At 35.2% G+C, this 19,889-nt stretch overlaps 1 protein-coding gene across 1 annotated transcript; it reads right to left on the reverse strand.

The window, feature by feature from the left end:
* Positions 1-1,498: 1,498 nt before the first annotated feature.
* Positions 1,499-11,920, reverse strand: LOC135692640 (proteasome subunit alpha type-5). Its single transcript, XM_065210840.2, has 10 exons — positions 11,764-11,920; positions 9,451-9,517; positions 8,487-8,613; positions 7,838-7,905; positions 7,049-7,156; positions 5,244-5,302; positions 4,486-4,538; positions 3,688-3,737; positions 2,453-2,539; positions 1,499-1,691 (listed from the first exon to the last, which is right to left on the reverse strand). Exons 1-10 carry the CDS (start codon positions 11,790-11,792, stop codon positions 1,608-1,610), a joined length of 732 nt encoding a protein of 243 aa, XP_065066912.1. The 5' UTR covers positions 11,793-11,920; the 3' UTR covers positions 1,499-1,607.
* Positions 11,921-19,889: the final 7,969 nt, after the last annotated feature.

The following is a 19,889-nucleotide window of genomic DNA, read 5'->3' on the forward strand; positions in this document are numbered from 1 at the left end:
ATCTTGAAGCAATTTTGAAAGTCCTTTATTATCCCCTATATTTGCAGTTTTAGCTGTCAGTTCTAGCCTGCGTACAATCTAGACTCTAACATTCTAACAAGGAGCTTAGACCAGTTGCCAGGCCAACAAGGTTTTCAGAGTCAACATTTGACAGTTTCAAGACAAGTTACAACCGGGTCAACTGTCCATCAGCACCGCCTTAATCACTTGAGTAATAAGAAATCAATTTTGTATATATCTTCTTGACTAAGAACATACTTTGTCATTATAAACTTGAAATGGGTCCTTGGTCCGCGTAAATACAAATCAAAATTTGTTTAAGTCGTAATGGGTCCTGTTTTTCAGTCTTGTTTCTTTCCTTCCTCGTCTTGACGACGTCATCGCTAAGCACTAAGCAAGTTTCCAAGCGTGACTTTTCGAATTCAAGTAATAATTTTTAGGCATCGAATATCCCAATTACTGTTTTCAAGATAGCCGCGAATGCTATTGGATAGCTGGCGCCATTCTCTCCATCAGCTTTGTACCTAATTTATACCACAAGACATAGCAACTAACGAAGAGCAAACCATCTTTAAAACCTCACCTACGTGATAATCTTACGGATAGAACATGCTGGCCTATCAATGATCCTTCTCTGAACAGAATTTGTTTGAATGCAATAATGTATGGGATAAATTACTGTAGGATTTCGAACATTTACAAGCGGGGCAGCAAAGCATTGGACATTTAACACATGGGCTCCGACACAGGACGACATTTATCACCCATAGCCATAACAAAAGATTTGGAAAAAATCTTGATTATTTTGCAAAAAAGTGGGGGCCCCCTTCGTCTGAAACCCTGGAACAATGACCAACAATATGCTAGAGTGTCTATTCTGAGTTCAGAAATCTTTGTGAAAAACCATGTGCAGACAGTAAGAAACATGATAATGGATATCTCCAAAATCAGCTTACAAGATATTAACTAAATCTGGGGAAAACTGGCGATTTAGAAAACTGAATTGCTGAATTGGACACACAAAGTTCTGTTGGGGGGGGGAAGAAAAGTGGGGGCAAAGTTTACTCTGAATGTAGTCCCTTGGCAGCTCAAAGGTACGTTCACCCCTTGAAAAGAAAGCAACCTTCGCTATTTGTCACAAGAAAAACATTATCAACATTAAGGAAGATGGTTCCACCCCCTCCCCAGTCCAAGACAGTTGCTTTGAGCCAAGTGACTCAGCACAGCAGCTATGTCATTTTACAAGCCCTTGAACCAAGGGTTCTGCTGTTCAAATCCTAAGTTTAAAGAGGCAGTTTCAACATGGTAGACTCAATGTTGTGGCCTTTAAGGATAAAAACTCTCTTTTAGAGGTCCTCGAAAAAGATTCGTGCCATTTAACTCAAAATTGACAACAAACGTTATCTCACTTTCAAGAAAAAACAACTCTGTCTGTACAGTGTTGATAGTTGTTTTAACAGCCCTAGTATCGTGGTAAAAGTACACGAAAAGGCAGGTGTAACTGTTTCAGTATCGATAAACGTTAAAATTCTAACAAGAAATATGAAAAGATCTATTGTAATGGCTATTTAAAGGTTTGATAGCTGACCAGTTTCGATATAAAACCATCACGATTTGATCTTTTTCATGACTGTCTCGATCTCGTCCTTCGTGAACATCTTGAATTTCTCAGCCTCTGTTACGGTGCACAACTGAAACGATAACAGATAATAACCTGCAGATGGTGGTTTGAGAACAAGACAATTCAAATTATTCTTAAGATAACGAATTCAAATTGCTGAACAAAAACATAACTTTCGATAAACTGTCTAGTCAGGTTTATTCGTAAGGGCTCATCCTACAGGCAACTGACACATGGTATTCACAGGGAGGCCCTAAACATTCCCATTGTGTTTAAGCAAGATTTAAAATTGTTTTCGTTGTCTTCAAACTGCACTACAAACAACACATTTCGTGCAGTTAGTGTTTCGTGAGGCATTCAGGATCCATATAATTGTATTAGGCATAGATGATAAAGCCCGGGGTGTTTATGCATTCACTCAACCTCCAATTTTGTCGTCCGAAAGAATACGAGACGAAACGTCTATTTACAGGACGCCACAACAAGGCCCAGACTGTAGAAATAGGTTTTCAAATGAAAATTAAATAGAAAGACAATCATTTCTTAGTATATTTGAGACGATGGTCTCGATGATGATAATGACGATTGATAATTTTGATGACTGTGATCATGTGGATGATTATGTTGATGGATCTTGATCGTGTGGATGATTATGATAATAAATGATGGATGATGATAATGACGATTGATTATTATTATGTTGATGGATCTTGATAATTTTGACGACTGGATATGATAATGATCATGTGGATGATTATGATAATTTTTGATGATGATGATTATGATGATGGATGAAGATTGACGATTGACTGAGGAGCAAGAGTTTGTTACCTCGATGTTTGTTGAGTTTAATTTTTCCTCCATAACTTGCTTCAGTATAGACAACGCAGTAGTGCAGGCTTCATCTAAGGTCATCGACTGTGAAAGACGTTGAAATTCAAAATACAACAACAACGAGCTCCAAAAATAGCAAAATATAAATTCCAAAAACTGTTGGAAACCAGTCTAGTATTCGGCGAAGCTAGTTAACTTTTATATTCAATACTTCTAGCAAACTTTCCTTAATTTGCCTAAGAACCTATCTGGGCTGAAAAAAGGTTCTTATGTGCGGGATTCTACTGTAAGGCTGTCTTCTATATTGTAATCAGTAACATTAACATTATGTGACATGTGACATTAACAGGAAGTTCTTTCGGTGCTGATAATGCTCTATGTTATGTCGACTACGTAGCAATTTAGAAAACCCGTACCGCAGCCATGGGGTCTGGTGGAAATCCTCTCTAACATTTGCTTAATTATTCAAACAGCTACCCCCTTACAAAAATCTTAGAATTGATTCTCATAACTGTGTCAAAGTTTTTATGACCGTTATATTGGCCTAAAAAACGTTTCAGTGTATTTCCATTCTTGCAATCGTATAAAATGTTCTACCATTTTAAGCATACTCTGGGTACGTTTGATTAATTCCATTCTTAAAATGGAATTCATTACTTTATGAGGCCCCTTAGACTTGTGGTCCTGGGGAAATTTGTCACCCTTGCTCCCTCTCTCGGCCCTGCCTTCTACACCAATGGGCGCGTCCGAAAAATTACACTAAAAGGCCTAACTCGCGGACCCGATACACCTACATATATACCCTTAATTCAACCTGATTTTCCCTTGGAAGGGGGGGGGGCGGGGGTCTCAGACATATATTATACGACAAGTCAGACTCAACAGGATACCAGGGGTTTGAAAGTCCGAAGTTTTGAAAGCTCGAGAGCCCTCCACCACCCCCCCCCCCCTAAAAATTTGGCCACTGCCTTGAGTCAGACTGTTATGAAATGACAAATGACGAGAATAAACTATACAAAGCTCAGGATATGCTCTGGCTTCTCAAAGTCTTTTTTCACAGCTCCAATTTTGTTATAAAGATTTATACGCAAAAGCAACTTATTACTCACCATTGAAAAGTCAGTCTTTCAGTATACAAGCTAGCTCTTAAGGCTTATTGCGAAGGGTAAGAAAGATAACTTTTATGCAAATTTAGGATACTTGGCATTAAGTAATGCATTACGCCCACCCACCTTGTGGTATAACTCTTGAAGAGACGATTGTGCACCCTCCGATGCCGACCCTACAAGAAAAAAATTCACATCCGTTCCAAGTTCAAGCATTACTTATAAACTCAGGCAAACTCTGCAACGATGACTGGTTTTTCGACGATAACCGAAGGCTCATACGAATGAGAATTCACTAAACACAAAAAACACAGTATCCTAATTACTTTGCTTGTTTTTTACACTTCATTAAAGTTTGCAAACAATTTACATCTCATAAAATTTAAAAATGGCATTGAAAAAAAACTTAAGGCGTACTGCAGCTTTTTATTGGACACTCTTCAGAGCACAGAATGTCACAATAACTATCAAAAAATCTATTCAAACTTGTTGCTGTTTGCTTTATTAAAAAACATTTAGAGTTCCTTAATTTCCATTGAAACTGAGCTTTCAAAGTCTCTTAAAATTGATTTAATTTTAAATTGATTAAAGCGAATTGGTATAGCAGACTAAATGCACAGAATATCACCTTTGCGACTTAACTTATAAGATTCACAAAATACTCAATGTTTGGAAGAAAGTTACTGGCGTGGTTATCTGGTTTAACAGATTTTCCAAAAATTTTGAGAAAAATGAATGTTTCTTCAAATTTATGAACCAACATTGAAAGTTTTAGGTAGGACACTAGGCTCCTCATCCATGTCTTTAAGTTGCGTCGTTTGCAAATTCTTTCAAAACTTTCACTTACGGAATGCAAAAGGTATTTAATTTTTCAATTTTTGCACATTCTGTGACTAAAGCGAAAAATAACAAAATAAAAATTACCTATAGCTTTAGCTTCATATTGTAGGTATGTTCCTGAAGGGTCCAGATGAAATCTTAAAAACAAGCATGAAATTGTCAGTAAACTTTAAAAGCGTAAACAAGAATCTAAATTGAATAAAATAGCGTCTTGTGAAGAAGGTAACTTTCGTTTCCATAAACAAAATTAAACAGGAATCAACAGCTGGATAAATCCTGAAATACATTTCAGCAAGACCCTTTTTGACTTCCTCCTTAAAATGCACCGAAGCACAGTTGAAACTGAAATTTTATTGCAGTTTCTTGGGGACTTAACCTATCTATAAAAATAGTGAAGTACACGCTTTTGGTGTATCGAACAGGTTCACGCTTAATGCGATCATCTGGCAACAATTACAGGCAAAAGTATGACATTTAAGCCCGATGGAAGAAACACTAAACAGGCTGACTGCTGGATTGACTCGCAGAACGAAAGAATTTAGTGAAATACATGTAATAACTCGTCCCGATATCATGTTACCCTATCATCATTATGACATTCTTTTCCGTAAAAACCTATTCAACAAACCAGTTCCTGTTTTCTAATTTTTAAGGACTCAGAAACCAGAATTCACTTTTTGAACAAAATTTTCTCGAGACGTGGCGCTTCAGGGGAATTAAATAGAAAAGATGCTTTTAAACGGCAATATAGTTTTGAGTAATTGCTTCTTATTTCAAGTTCTGTTAAAGACATACAAATATGGAAAACTGAACTGAATGACAGAACTTGAAAGGAAACTTACAACTGAGGCCCTTTCTCGTCAATGCCCCCAATCAGCAAGGCGACACCAAAAGGACGACTCTAAAAGAATTTAAAAAAAATTGTCAATATATAATGGTGTTTGACCAAAAACATAACATATATCTAAGAACACGGAAAGCATACTATAAACACACAGGCCTACTGACCAAATTTGAGGGGCATGGGACTGAAAACTGAGATGGCGTCATAAAAATTTGCAGTGGACTGGACAAAAAGTCTTTAACTAACTAGTTTTTAACTAAGAAAATATTCAGCATAGTTCCAAATTATAGGCCCTGTTTGAAACCTTTCTAAGCTCAACGGCAGACCAAAGACCTCCTTTCCCCATCTCTCGCCCTCTTTTTTGTTGGTCTGCAAACGTGGGTTTAGTTGATAACATCTAACAATATCATAGAATCATTAGAACCATTTAGAACCATTAGAATCCAAGGCTTTGCTCGAACGGATTGAACTTTTGGTTTCATTTGCTAGAAAACACAGAGCCTAGTCACCGTTCTCATTTTTATTTTTATTTTTGTATAAACACAATGCCCAATCAGTTTACAAAGTAAATAGCTAAAACATAAAGTAAAGTGAATAAAACTGCTCCTCCAAATGGGTTGTGCTTGCGTCACTTTGCCTACCTCAATCTTACTTATAAAGAATTCAGTGAGGCAGAGCTCCTTATTTGCATTGGGATCTCGTTCCAGGTACTTGTTCCCAGGTATCTGAAGGACCTTTTACAGTATTCAAGAAGAAGCCGAGGAATTTCGAAATCATCAGTTTTTCTTGTATTATATTTGAAAATATTTGACCTAGTGGTGAATTTATGTTTGAAGTTCTCTCGGTAGGGTCCATTTTGAAGTTCATCACATTTTATCAAAACGCGAACATTTAAATTAGCAGTTCAGAATCGACGAGCATAAAAATGAAACAAATTGTTTGTGTAGACAGAAGGAGTTTATTTTCACCCATAGAAATACTAGCGTTCCAGGTTGGCCTTTTTCGATCTAAAACTTGGCATATATATATTCCCTAAGTTAACAACAAAACACAGCTTGTGGAGCTTTCTAAGTGGTGCGTGGTCAGTGACGAGAGGCTAACAAATGTAACGAAAACATTAGATAACATTAGAACCTAAAACTTTAGAAAATCTTATAATGTTTTACTGGGCAATTTTCATCTCTATCTAACCAGAACTAAGACGCTCTCAATAACTCAGTTTGGTAGCAAAACGCGCACAATATTGAAATTCCAATTCGTTTGCCCATTGCTTAAACAATAAACTACAAAATCTAATTAATTTAGCTGATACATCGTTTGATTGGAAATTACTTTTTTGGAATAACTCAACCAATTGCTATAAATCATGATGGAATCTGCATGAACAACTCCAGTAAACACTTATTATAATACATTCATATATATTTCTTTAGAATTATGAATAATATCTCAGTTCGTCGAATGAGAAAATAAATTATTTCCCTCAAAGTAATAAGACATTGAAATCCGTAATGTAATTAATAAAAGGCATCATGGAATAAAAAAAGGGCAAAGAATAAATACTTAAATGGACAAAAACGAGTATTTTCAATAACTGAGAATCAGCGGGACATTGAAAAAAACATCGCTCCAATGTACGGAATATCTGTAGTCATTTTAAGAGACACATGCCCGAGTTGCGCAATAAATTTTTCGGTTCACCTGTTAAGCTTTCAATTAGCCCTGAATTTCGAATTTTAAAAGTTATGATAGCAACCTAAAGCGTTGAATGCACTTTATTCTGAAAAAGAAACTCTACCATACCATTCCTCCTTTTGAAATGTCCATCTTACCAAATGACAAAGCTAGGTTTGATAATGATTGTGTGATACTTTCAACAGACATAGGCTCGTTGTAAGTGAACCAGTGGTTCTATAAAAGAAAAATAAAATAATTTTAGCTAAACTTATAATTATTATAATAAATATTAAAATCAAAGAAAAATAATTTCAGCTAAACAGACCTGCGTGTCTTTTCTAACAGAATCAACTAGTGTTAATGACAATTTGTACTTTGTACTATCCAACAATATTCTTTGAATCTCGTCCCCTTTGAACATGATTTGCTCTCAATGGAGTATGAACCATCGTTCTACGAATGCTCAACTTCAATCATGGAGTGTTAACAAATAATACCATGTCCCAATTTCTTGACATAATTTGTTAAACTTGGGTGATGAAGCACAGAAACTCTCATAATACCTTATTTTAAATGCTTTTTCAATTTTAAAACTATGAAACCCTCTTATGAAAAAAATTGCAAAATGATTTTCATTAAATCGGGCTTTTTATTTACATCTATCAAACCCTGTCCCATTGAAAAGTTTTGTAACCCTTGAAGCCCAATAAAGGATCTATATCTCGAGATCTTGTCCTTAAGAATGGTTAATAACATCATTTCAAATAGACGCTTTCAGTACCAGAGGATTCTCCTTAAATACAGTTTTGAAAATAGCCTTTGACAAAACAGGCAAAATAGTTTGTTAGAAAAATATACCCCCAACTACCCCTCACCCCAAAACTAATGTTTCCAAGCCAACAAGGTGTTGAATACCTGAGATTCTACCCTAGCTTTATCAACCATTGTCCGCGAATCTGCAATTAAGCCACTCATTGCACAGCCTAAAGGATGGAAAAAGAATACCATTGGCAAAAAAGATGATATACTTAAAAAAGTTATAACCATCCTTCAAATAATTTCCATATGTTCATTTTCTTTAAGCAATTCAATAATCCTTTTCAAAAGTTATCAACTTGGATTACTGGTGGAATATTGTCTTCATGTAATCTAGTTTGCAAGTTTTTTTGCTTCACTTCAAACTGTTGGGCTTTCCTTTTCAGAGATCAAAGCAATGAATTTTTTAACTGGCATAAGAATATTCATAATTGTGCCTAAATCAAAAACAAACTATCTTTATCATATACTTTTGAATGAAATTGCTTTTATAAAAAAATGTTATGTGCTGCATCTAATTCCACTTGCTTGTTACTTCTAATTAGCACCCAATAAACATCTTTGGTCATGACCCAATTTTTCAAACAGGATGAATAACCTTGCTGTCATGAAAAATATGCAATCACATGTTAATGCAATTTTTCAAATTTTATCTATTCATCACCAATGCTTTATTCATATTAATTCATCCATCTGCATCACCAATGCTTTATTCAACCAATTTTACATAGATTTTTCATCTACTTGCCTACTTTAGAATCAATTTCATATATCTTCTCAATGCTGCTTGGAATAATCAGTGGGGATGTGACTCTTTTTTCTACAGCAAGAACAACACCTTCAGATGTCTGTATCCCAATGGCTGTCGAGCCAAGCTAAAGTTTGAGGAAATTAGGTTAAGAATCATTCACTGGCTGACAAATTGAATAGAAGAAGAAATATTTACTGTTTAAGATTGAGTCTGAGATTGTTTGAAATATAGATTCAGTATACATACCTTGAATTTCTCACCTATGCATTGGCGCAGGAGGTTTCATAGTACATGCAGGCAATACAGTCTTTGATATAATGTACCCCATCAAGTAATTTTATTTGCTCATTATAAAAAGCGCCTCAGTATAAAGTTTACTTACTACTCATTTTATGCAAACTATTTTATCTTATCACTTTATGCTGACTTTCTTGATTGATGTCTATTCAGATTTCTGCTCAAACCAGTATTGGTTTGTTTATTGGTTCATTCTGCTTAGCCCATGATTTGGAAAAAGTTTTAGCATTTTCTGCTTAATTTGGGATTGCACAGAGGTTATGTTGAAATTGAAGACTAAATCGAAAGGCCAGACTAAACAGAAACATCTCCAATTACAAGGAGACTACACCTTGAAGTTTGATGATGGTTTTACAAAGACAAAAAAAAGACAAATCAAAAATTCTTTTGTGACAACCTTGGTTTAAGCAAAACGTATCTCAAAAAAATGTATTTATGAAAACAAAGAGCACCCCGATGACATAGAAAAAACTATTCATATTTTTACCATTGACCTACTTATCAAATTTGATAAGTCTTTCATCAAAATTTAGAGAGAAAGCAATAAACAGATTAATTCAATCTATAAAAATGAAAAAACTATTTAATATAGTTTACAACATCAATGACATATATGCACATATATAAATATATCTATTAATTGATTATACACAGAAATACTTACTTTAATAGCTTCTATGGCATATTCTACTTGAATCAGTCTTCCTTCTGGTGAAAAGAGATTGACACTCCTAGAAAAGAAGAAGCAAAATGAATACCTTATAATTGGAAATTATCATTGTAAAAATTGCTCTAAATTTTCATAATTGCCAACAGCATGGCATTTTTCTGGATGTGCACCTGCTGTCTGTCAGCTGAGACTTGCCTGAATGGTCATGAGCAAAATATCAAACATGTTCCTTCTAAATATAAAACAAAGACCGACATATGTTTTCATAATCTGGGCAGGCATGTTGGTTCCATCCATGTATTAGCAAAGCCATCCTTACAATCATGACCAGTTTTCAAGAAGATGAAAAAATCTCAAGAAAACCTATCCAATTATGTTGAATAAGCTAAAAAATATAAAACAACACCAGGAAAGCAACCAAAGCCTTGAAATAGCTTGCCTGCTTATCAATGAGAAAGGATAAAATAGCTAAAAATGTATTTCCTGCGTAAAGGTAGCATCTGAATTGAAAAATTTCTAAATCCTTCTACAGCAACGATGATGGATGCCTTGTGTGATAATGTTAACTGTGTGTTTGTTCTGATATGCAGATATAGAGGGTTTGAAGGCCAGTTAATTGTGCTAGTAAAAAAACTCTAGCAAACAAAAATGGGAAATTGGAAGGGGCCTTTGTGGATGTTGGGACAAGAATACAAACATTTTTATCCATGATTTTATGAAGAATGCTTTGTGGTGTTAAGGCATTTTTCAGAGGAAGTTTCTTAGGGAAAGCCTATGGAATCCTTTAAAGAATCTCAATAGATACCAAATAAGCATTAGCAAACTGCTGAATGTCTATAAATATATTTAATGTCCATCCTTTAAGCAAAAGCAATGGGGCCTTTTATAACAAAATTCACAAATTTGTGTGGAATTTTGAATTTTGACATGCAAAGCTGGTTATACTAAAATGATCTCGTACATGCATTTGCTGTACTCTGCAGACTGGCTAGTGTGAAGGGTAGGCAAAAATTGTCATCGAAATGCCATCAAATAAACAATTTTGACAGCTGAAATTCTCATCAATGTGAACCAATCCATAAGGTGACTTCAATACACTTTAGGCCAAATAAAATTGATTAGTTGATTCTCATCAGAATTGCACCAAAAAAAATTTGGAGGGTTGCAGTTTAATATTTTATACCTGTCCTGAAGCTGTTTAGCTCTATATATGACCCTAAACAGCTGCTTTTTCCTCCAGTGCTGCCCTCCTTAAACATGCAAAAACATGTTTGAAAGGGCAAATTCTGTGTTGGCAACTCCTGCTCAATTAAAAGGAAGCTAAATAGAGCTCTAACAATAGATTGAGCTTGGATATGGGTGACGTGATGATGAAGCTTCTATAGAAGTTGCTTGCATCACAGCCCCTTCCTTCTAGCTTTTTAGGACAAAACCCTGTGTAAGAATGGCCTCTATTGGCAAGTAGACTCTAGTGCAACGTTGCACCTATTTCTTTCCATTATCTTTGCAGAAAGCACAATAGGGATGGTATTGGAAGCTAGTTTCCAATCTATTGTTAGATCCCACAAATATGCAGGTGTCTTCATTTTTCATGCTGTAGTATGGGAGTTCTATACAGCTTTAAAATCATCATCTTATCCAGACTGGAAACTTTGTTTCTTGCGTGGGCAAGTTCATTGCCTGACTGCGTGCCTGAAATCACACACTTTTAAGAATGTTGTTTTGTTATTGATGTGAAATGTATTCAAATAGGGACTTTGCACAGCCAAAATTGAAAAGTGTGCGGATGGAAAATTTGAGTGCGCGGGCAATATATTTCGGGCGTGCGACAAAGTTTCCAGTCTGGCATCTTATTAGCTGCTTTTGTTTAAGCAAGATTTCAGTCTTTGGCCTTTGGCTAGCCTTTTGCATAAGATCAGAGAAGAAAAATTGTCCTTTGCCTCCCTTAAAGATATACTTTGCCTTGAGTATTGTTTTATGTTGTAAATAGCAAATTGGGGGAAGGGTTGATTATCAAATTCTCTTAAAATTAGAAAATACTAAATATAAGATTTTTAACTTTCCACCAATCTTAGACGGGAAGTAATAAGATAAATCAAGGCGGCAACAAAATAGGATACTGGCGCTGATGAGAATCAACATTAATTTTACATGGGCTAAGCTGCACGTGCTGTGATATCTTTGCACCAGTCATTTGCAGAAAATCCATTCGAGATGTTGAAGGGTCGTTTTATTCCGTTGACTTATCTTGCAAGTATTCTTGTGTTCGAAAATAATTCATTCAACAAATAGTAGCAAACAACTTACTTGTCATATTCTGTACGTGTTAGAAACATTTTGTGAATTTATTGTCTTTAAAGATAGTTCCCACACTAATAATAATCAAAGCACAATTTAGGCCAGGCCAATGCCAATTGTAGTCTCTGAAATGCAGTCTCATTCTGAGACATCGAATTAAAAGGAGGCATAAAGAAAAAGACAATTCAATTCAATTTTAATTACAAGTTTCATGATTACTAATATAAATTTATTACAAATATAAATCCATTACAAATACAAATCTTAGAGCAAATAAGAAAGAAAACTCAGATGAGCTATCGAGTTATTTACTCTGGTCATAAGGGCCCGTAAAGATATGCCAATGTAAAATAAAAATTTAGAAAGCCTTTATTTAATAATAGAATATAAAATAACGATTAGAATAGAAGCTGAAAGTTAAACCGAGTAAAAGGCTAAGTGAACTTAGCAGTATTCTTAAGCCTTCGGAACTACGACCACAGTTAATGATATAGAGTAGGGCCTACGATGCGAGGGAGGGTCATGCCCCCTCTCACTTTTTTGCAAAATAATAACCTTTTGCAAAATCTGTTGTTATGGGTCTTTAAAGTTTCCTCCCCCCCCCTTTCCAACTTGCGTCGGAGCCCCTATAGAACCTAGGGCTGAGTTGAAATTATGTAAGTCAGTCAAAAATCTGTAAACACTTGATCTATTAACTGGAAATGGGATAAGTCGAAATATTTAATGTGTAACAAGGCATTGTTTGTAAACGAGTGCCGCTCACTAGCAAGAGACTAAAAGTGTCGTTTCTAACTTCAATACAACTGGCTTTTTGTATAAAACTTCATTGTGAAAACCCTGAATATAATTCTAACTTCATGCTTACATGTAGCCTGATAACCAGCCCGGCCCATTCTTCTAAAACCTCGGAATAATGAGCCTGTCATCAGGCAAACTTACATACAAAATCAGCTGATTATTTATAAATATATATACATACTTCTCAATGGTTGTACGCGAAATCAAATAAACGGAAGTGTTGGTGCACAAACTCTAAGTTTGTAGATAAATTTTACCAGAATTTAATAATGATCGCGAAGAATCATAACACGATTCGACGGCTGTAAGCCACAAGAAAGCTTTCAAGCGATGCTGTAATTTTAAGAAAGGCCACTGCATAACTTTAAAAGAGTAGCAATATTATAAGGCGAGAAGAATAAGATAGGAAAAAATGTCCATTAAGAATAAAATGGCACATTTGCCACTTCAATTGCACTAATTTGACATCTTTTTAATAATTTGAATGGATACCTGCCCCCGGCAACTCATGATGAAGCTTTTAAACAACTTTTTGCTGTCGTCTCTGATATGATATTATTTTCTTATCAATCTCATTATACCTGAGCCTGTTTCTATTAATAGAATATTCCTCATACCCATAACTCCATACCCCCGTTTTTGTGAAGCAAAATGAGACAAGAAGAGATAACACTTTTCACAGATTTTAAATGGACTCTAAAACAATACTTGTTATACATAAACGCTGATGCGAGAATCTGTCACTTGCCATACAAAATAGTGTGCAGACTTTATAGCAATTGTTTGCCTAAGTCACTAATTATTCATAACTTAACGAGAAGTCAATCTCTTGGTTGTATTGCATTTCATTATTCTTGCAGGTATGGCTTTGAGGCAGTCGCCGGTTTGTAGAGATGTAATTATTGATCAAATATTCATAGTTCTGATTCACAGGTCAAATTCTAATTGATTAAAGAGCTGATATCAATTTGTACTTTTCTTGTATCAGGCTGAAGCCCATAAAAGCTTAAAATTACCATTGAAAATGATCTATCCACACATTATACAGGCCAATACTAGATGTGCTGTTGAAATATAGTGTAAGAACATATCTGATGATTCCAACAGACGTGGAGCTCTCAGCGTAGTAGCGTCCTGTTTTTGCCATGGCCGTAACAGATGTTAAACGTTTAGGGGGGCTTAGTATGAGAAATGAATCTTACCCGAATATTATTGCTTCATTGAAATATACCTACCATAATGGAACCTGAAATATGAAATATTTTGCCTGATTAGGGGGGATGCAGCCCTTCCAGACCCTATGTCTCTTACGCCTATGTGTTTTGCATACCAATGCAATTCTTCTAACAATGAACACTTTGCTATATTTACTGGGCTTTGTTGCCAGAATGTAGGAAATCGGCAATTGCTACCAGCAATTTAATAACTTCCAGTGTTTTAATCAATAAACATCTTCCCCCTCTCTCTATCGTTGATCGTTACTTTTATTGTTAAGATTTGACTGTCAAAGCTATCAAATGATCTGTCCATTAAAATAACATCTTGATTATTCCCAATATTAAGTGACATTCTAATAATTCAGTGTCTTGAATATTGGCATATCTGTGTAGTAGCATATCAGTGTAGAAGCATATCAGCGAAGTTGAAAGTTTAAAAGTCTGAAGTTAAAAAATAAAAACAAATAAGATTTTTGGTACAAGAATTAATCGAAGTGTTGGAGACATCAAAAGTCAATATATCAAAAGTTTACATATCAAGTGTTTTTAAGACTGTAGTTCAATTAGACAATGAATCAAATTTGAACGTTCATCTAGAGTCAAATTTACGAGAAAGTAAATTTTCGATCCTTCGTAATCCCATAATGACCGTTCTCAAACTCATCGATAGCCAAAACTCTTGTCTCTTTAAACAAGACTTTTATTAAAGGAGGTATAGCAATTTTTTGTCTACAAAATCTACTTCAAAAGTCTAAGTATAAAAGTTCCTTTGCTTCTATGCTGTAGTTCAAAAAATAACATCGATTGTTGGCTTTGGGTAAAACTATATATTGCATCAGTTCAAGTATTTTGGAGCAGACTCTATGCAAACCTCCATTTGGAGAAAATTTTCAGAAAATCGAAATTCTTTCACAGTTTGGAGATCACGCTAAATGAATGTTTAAGCAAAAATGCAAGTTATAAGTCATTAACAATTAAACACTAACGTTTGGCTATTTTCTCTGACCTCTCTTGTCTACCCATCGTAAGATCAAGATTTTTGCCCAATCATTTGTTTGTTTCCAAGATGAAGTTGATAAGAAGGTAAATGTTTTCATCCCATAGGGTTTTCAAGCGATTATTTGTTACTATAGTTATCGATTTGTTCACAGTAGGCTGCTAAAAAATAGCCTATTTACAGCTAATTAAGACCCTACAACAAAATTGAAGTAAGCGATACAAATGCAAGATAACATTAATACAAAGAATAGTAAACAATGCAAAATGATAGCGTCAGAAGGATATATTTCTAGAATACTAGGTTTTAGAACCTTTTAGAACCTAGGTTCTTGTCTGGCAGCCTAAATAGGTTCTTAATTAACAGGCTGCTATTCTAAATTCTAGTCTAAAAGGTTCTTAACAGGGCTATTATATACCTACTGCCTTGTATACATTAACAATGTTTTCCACCACAAGAATTCTAATGGAAACACTTAAACCAGCTTTTTATGTTGTATTTCAGCCAATCTAATGAATTTGTGTTGTTAGATCGTCCAATTAAAATACAACATACCATAACCTAATTTTCTCTAAAAATCCTTTTTTCTTATATATACATATAAGAACCTCTCCTAGGGGTTCTTAATCATGGGGTTTTAAAGGTTAAATTTGTTGCATTAGGGCCGCATGTTTTATTCTATCAACTCACTGCAGTATCGATTTAAATCATATTAACCAAGCCAGAATAACAGTAATTCTTTAGAAGGCTTTAAATTTTCATTAAACATATCTCAATCGATTGATTTCGCTACTACAATTTATTGTAACGGATTTTGCTCTTTTTCATGGAGACCTTTAAGGATATGTGGCCATGAGTCAAAACCTCTAGAAACGTACTTTTTATGACGTTACATCTACTCGACACATTTTTGGTGTATGTTTACACTGTTTATATTTCTGAATCAGGAAAAGCCGAGTTCTTTGAACTTGTTACCCTTAACCAAACATCGCATGCCCCGGCAAGTTTTCTCCATGTTTGCCTACTCTCATCTCCTATATAATCATTTTATTCTAAAATTCACGAGCTTTCAATGGACAAATCAACTCTTTTAGCCCATGTGGATTTCCTGGTTGCAGCACATTTAAGACCTGCAAAAAGCATTTTCTGACACATATGCAACATTTTAGTCACAGAATATAAAGGAAGTAGAAATCGAAAAAGGGAGATAAAGCAAGGGAACCTTTCCTTGTGGAGGTACGTACAAAAGTAAGAGTCTCACTTTTATAAGCCTTTCTCTTAGTTCCTTTCTTTTATTTCGGCTGGTAAGGGATCTTACTTCTAGTTCACTTATCATGGATTTTGAAACGTGTTTTTAGGAGCGCTTGCAATCTTTTGAAAACCGTTGTTCAACTGTTAATTCAGTGGCATTCTAGAGTGACCCGAGGCTAACATATGAATGCCCAGGTAGCTATGACCTATACTAGAACTATAAAAGGAGATAAAAAGTCTTTTGGGGTTGAAAATTGGCCCCAACATGCCTACTTATTTGATTGAAACTGGGTGGGGAGCATATGCATCTGACTACCACATGATTCTAGGAATCTCCTTGGCTTATGCTCCTTCACTCCAGATCATGCCCTTTAGACTCAGTCCTATTTCAACATTAGGTCTATCTAATTTCATTAATGCGAGTTATCTATATTCTCTTGTTTCTTTCTGTCTTCAATTTTGTTCTCTTGTGTCATTCGATGCCATCATGTGTTTCCATGTATCATGAGTGCAAAAAAAGTAGGGAGGGCATGGTCTCCGGTTCCTTTGTCCCTGGAGCTCAAGGTTTTGATGTCTGCTCCCTGTTTTATTTTCCCATGCTCTCTCTCTCGATTTTCACTTTCCTCTACAGCCACGGTTTTCCACTCTTTAACAAGACTTTAAACTGGTAAGGAATGTCGTGAAAATGGGTCGTAGATCTTTCTTATAAACAACAGCAGCGCTCAAATAAAAAAAAATTTGCACTCTCGAAGAGGTTCAAGAAAATTTCAAGCTATAATTTCATGCATATGGTACATTTCAGGAACTTGTCTCATGTTTTTTTCGACCCGCCTCTGGATAAAAATTCTGTTTACCTTAATCATTATCTTAGGTCTGGTGCAATCTTTGAAAATGGCTTAATAAATTTGCATAGATAGAACAACTAAATATGATCCGATTCGACTTAACTAATGGATATCCGATCCGATTTCAATAAAGATTAATCGATCCGACTTTTCCGAGGAGTATCTGAGGCGACATTTCTAAGGATTATCCTAAGCAAAGTCCGGGTAAACTGATTCGATGTGATTACAAGAGTCACCCAGCGGAGGAAATAGATAATCCATGGAACCCAACCTTTCGAACATAGACTTCCCTCTAAATAGATAGCAGAGAGAGTCAGAGACCATTATATTTCTCTGGCCAAAAAACTCACATCTAGAAAATACATAACTTCGACTGCTGTTACAAAGAAATTTCGAAAAAACTTTTCTTTGGCCATTACGATGCAACTTTAACATGAGCTTTCATATTCAAGTTAGCATTTATGTTTGCAAGCATCAAGTATCACTTTTTTTGTTCAAAGCGATACACAAAAGAGGTGAAAATTTGTAGGCAGTAATCCTATTATTCTCTTGATTACGTCTATTTTCACTTATATTTTTAGAAATATTGCTTTCTTTTTGTAACTTCTATCCATGGAAATTAAATGTTTACTTTGCAATTGAAATTGTAAATCTGTTTAATAAATTCTAAAGTAACATATATCATACATTTAAGATCAAGCCCTGTAAGTAACCCTAGCATTTTCAAATTTTGAAAAAGCATTGCTTTATTTTTCTATAGATTCTTTAAATTCATTTTATCACTAAAGTATTTGCCAAGTATTTCTACACATTCTTTTTTAAAAAATAACCTAACAACGATTTTCTTCAAAATGCAAATGATCTACTTCTAAAGTCAAAGAAATATTTTTGTATGATGAAGATTCTTTGCAAAACCCCACAGAAAACAACGCTTTCATTCAAGCCTAATTGTCCATAAATATTTAAAACATTTCTCAGCTATAATAATTCCGGGTGGACTTCATTGTTGATTCATTAGTCATAGATGTGTCTTCACTCTCCAGCACTAACAAAAGATGAGTTTAAAAGTTTTATAATGCTTCAGATATTTAGAAGTTTATCTTAATAAGATTTTTCTCTCGATATTGAGAATCCTAGGACTGTTCGCGACGCCATGATGGAATTCTATTGTTCTTTACCAAGTTCCTACCCTTCAGGTGGGGCAAAGCTTAAAAGTCGTGGTGGTGATGAAAAGTCATGGTGGCTATAGGCAGCTCTTCTTTTTGACCGTGAAACTTTTTTAGAATAGAAAAAAAAATACTTTTAGAATGAAAATCTGAACTTCGTTGATTAACAATGGACCTTGTTTGAGCTACAGAGGAATTTAAAAATCTCGATGATTTAGGCCGCCATTGTATTTATTGCGGTTTTCGCCCCACTTGTGTCATGGCGTCGTGATCTCTGAGATGGTTCTCAAACATTTTTAACTGTGTAATTAATGGGGAAAACTCCCCAGTAGGCCCAATGCCTTCTCCAGTAGTGAGAGTCACAATCACAGAATTTCCACAGTAGTTTGGGCCCTGGCGATTTCCACTGACCTCTATTATTATTATTCTAAAATCGACTTTTAAATGGCATTTTCTGTATTTCTTGGCTTTGTGTTTTCATGTATTTTTTTTTGCAATTCATGAATTAGATTGCTATTGTATGGCCTAGCCCTGTTGTATCGCACTCTCACATAAGGAATATATATACCCAGTTGTAGATCGAAATAAGCCAATCAAATGCGAGCACATGACTGTTGAGGTCAAAATGTTACCAATGGAATCCTAAGGTGAAAATGAACTCATATTTCAATCCACAACTGGTTATATATATTTCCTAGCGTAGATTTTTCGATCCATGTCTTGATATTTTGTACTCTGAAGAGTGTCAGAAGAAAGCTCAAGTATGACTCAAAATGTTTGCTTTAACAAAACCATTTCAGGTTTTGTACCACCAAAATATTGTTCACACATATTTTTATTATATACACACCTATAAAACAGTATATTTCATTGGACATGTGCTCCTTTTATTTAGCCATACTACTCAAACAACAAACTGGATTCTACCCTGGGTACCAAAGCCACATAAATTTGACCACAGAAATAGAAGACAAGAATGGGAAGCGGAGGAGCGTCTTCCTGAGAAGAATGAAAAGTGGCTCTGGGCTCACCTTTCTTCTCAGATAGACGCTCCTTCAGCTCTGGCTCCAGTCTTTTGTGCTGATTGTAGGTCCAGTTGCTCGAATTTATGTAGCTTTGGTACCCAGGGTAGCTGGATCTCTTAACGGTTTAAGATTGTGTGACAGCAGTGCCGTCAGAACGAAATTCATATTGGGGGGGGGGGGGCTGCCCATTGTTTTCCTTTTCATTTAGTACACTGTTATAAAGGAAACATACTACAGGTTGACAATTACTGGGGGGGGACCCAGCCCCCTCAGCCCCCCGGTTCCGACGGGCCTGGACAGCATTCAGCTCAAACTGGCTGAGGTTGGCATTACACTGTTTTTTTCTTAGGTTTTCCCCTAGCTGTGCTTGTCTATTTTCTATGTTTTCAAATAAACGCCTCACTACATTTCTCTTTGGGTCCTTTTGGCAAACTTTCCCCAGTAGTGAAAATTTCTTGAAAAAATTATCATGATGGTTCTATTGTGACAATACCCAACTATTCAAATTCTGTTTTCTGTAAAAAAAATATACTATTTACAATTCTATTGATTAAAAAGTAAAGCTTTAATCTCAATTATCCATACAAACTAATGCTTCATCGTTTCAGCAAAATAAATTTTCAATTTGTTTTTTTATTGAAAAATCAAGAAAATTCCTAGGTTTCAAAATCTTTCTTTTGTTTTTGTGTCCTAACAGCTCTCTCAAAAGTCTGAAAAAATATAGGACTCCAAATGTTTCTGTTTCTCAATATGAACTTTTCTTACTTTTATGTGCCAACAGAAAACATTTTTCAGCTAAGCATGCTTTGATAAGATCATGAAAATTAGTCTAGAAG

The sequence above is a fragment of the Rhopilema esculentum genome, chromosome 3 (genome assembly GCF_057945365.1).
Source record: "Rhopilema esculentum isolate cy_ngs chromosome 3, ASM5794536v1, whole genome shotgun sequence".
Taxonomy (NCBI): Eukaryota; Metazoa; Cnidaria; class Scyphozoa; order Rhizostomeae; family Rhizostomatidae; genus Rhopilema; species Rhopilema esculentum.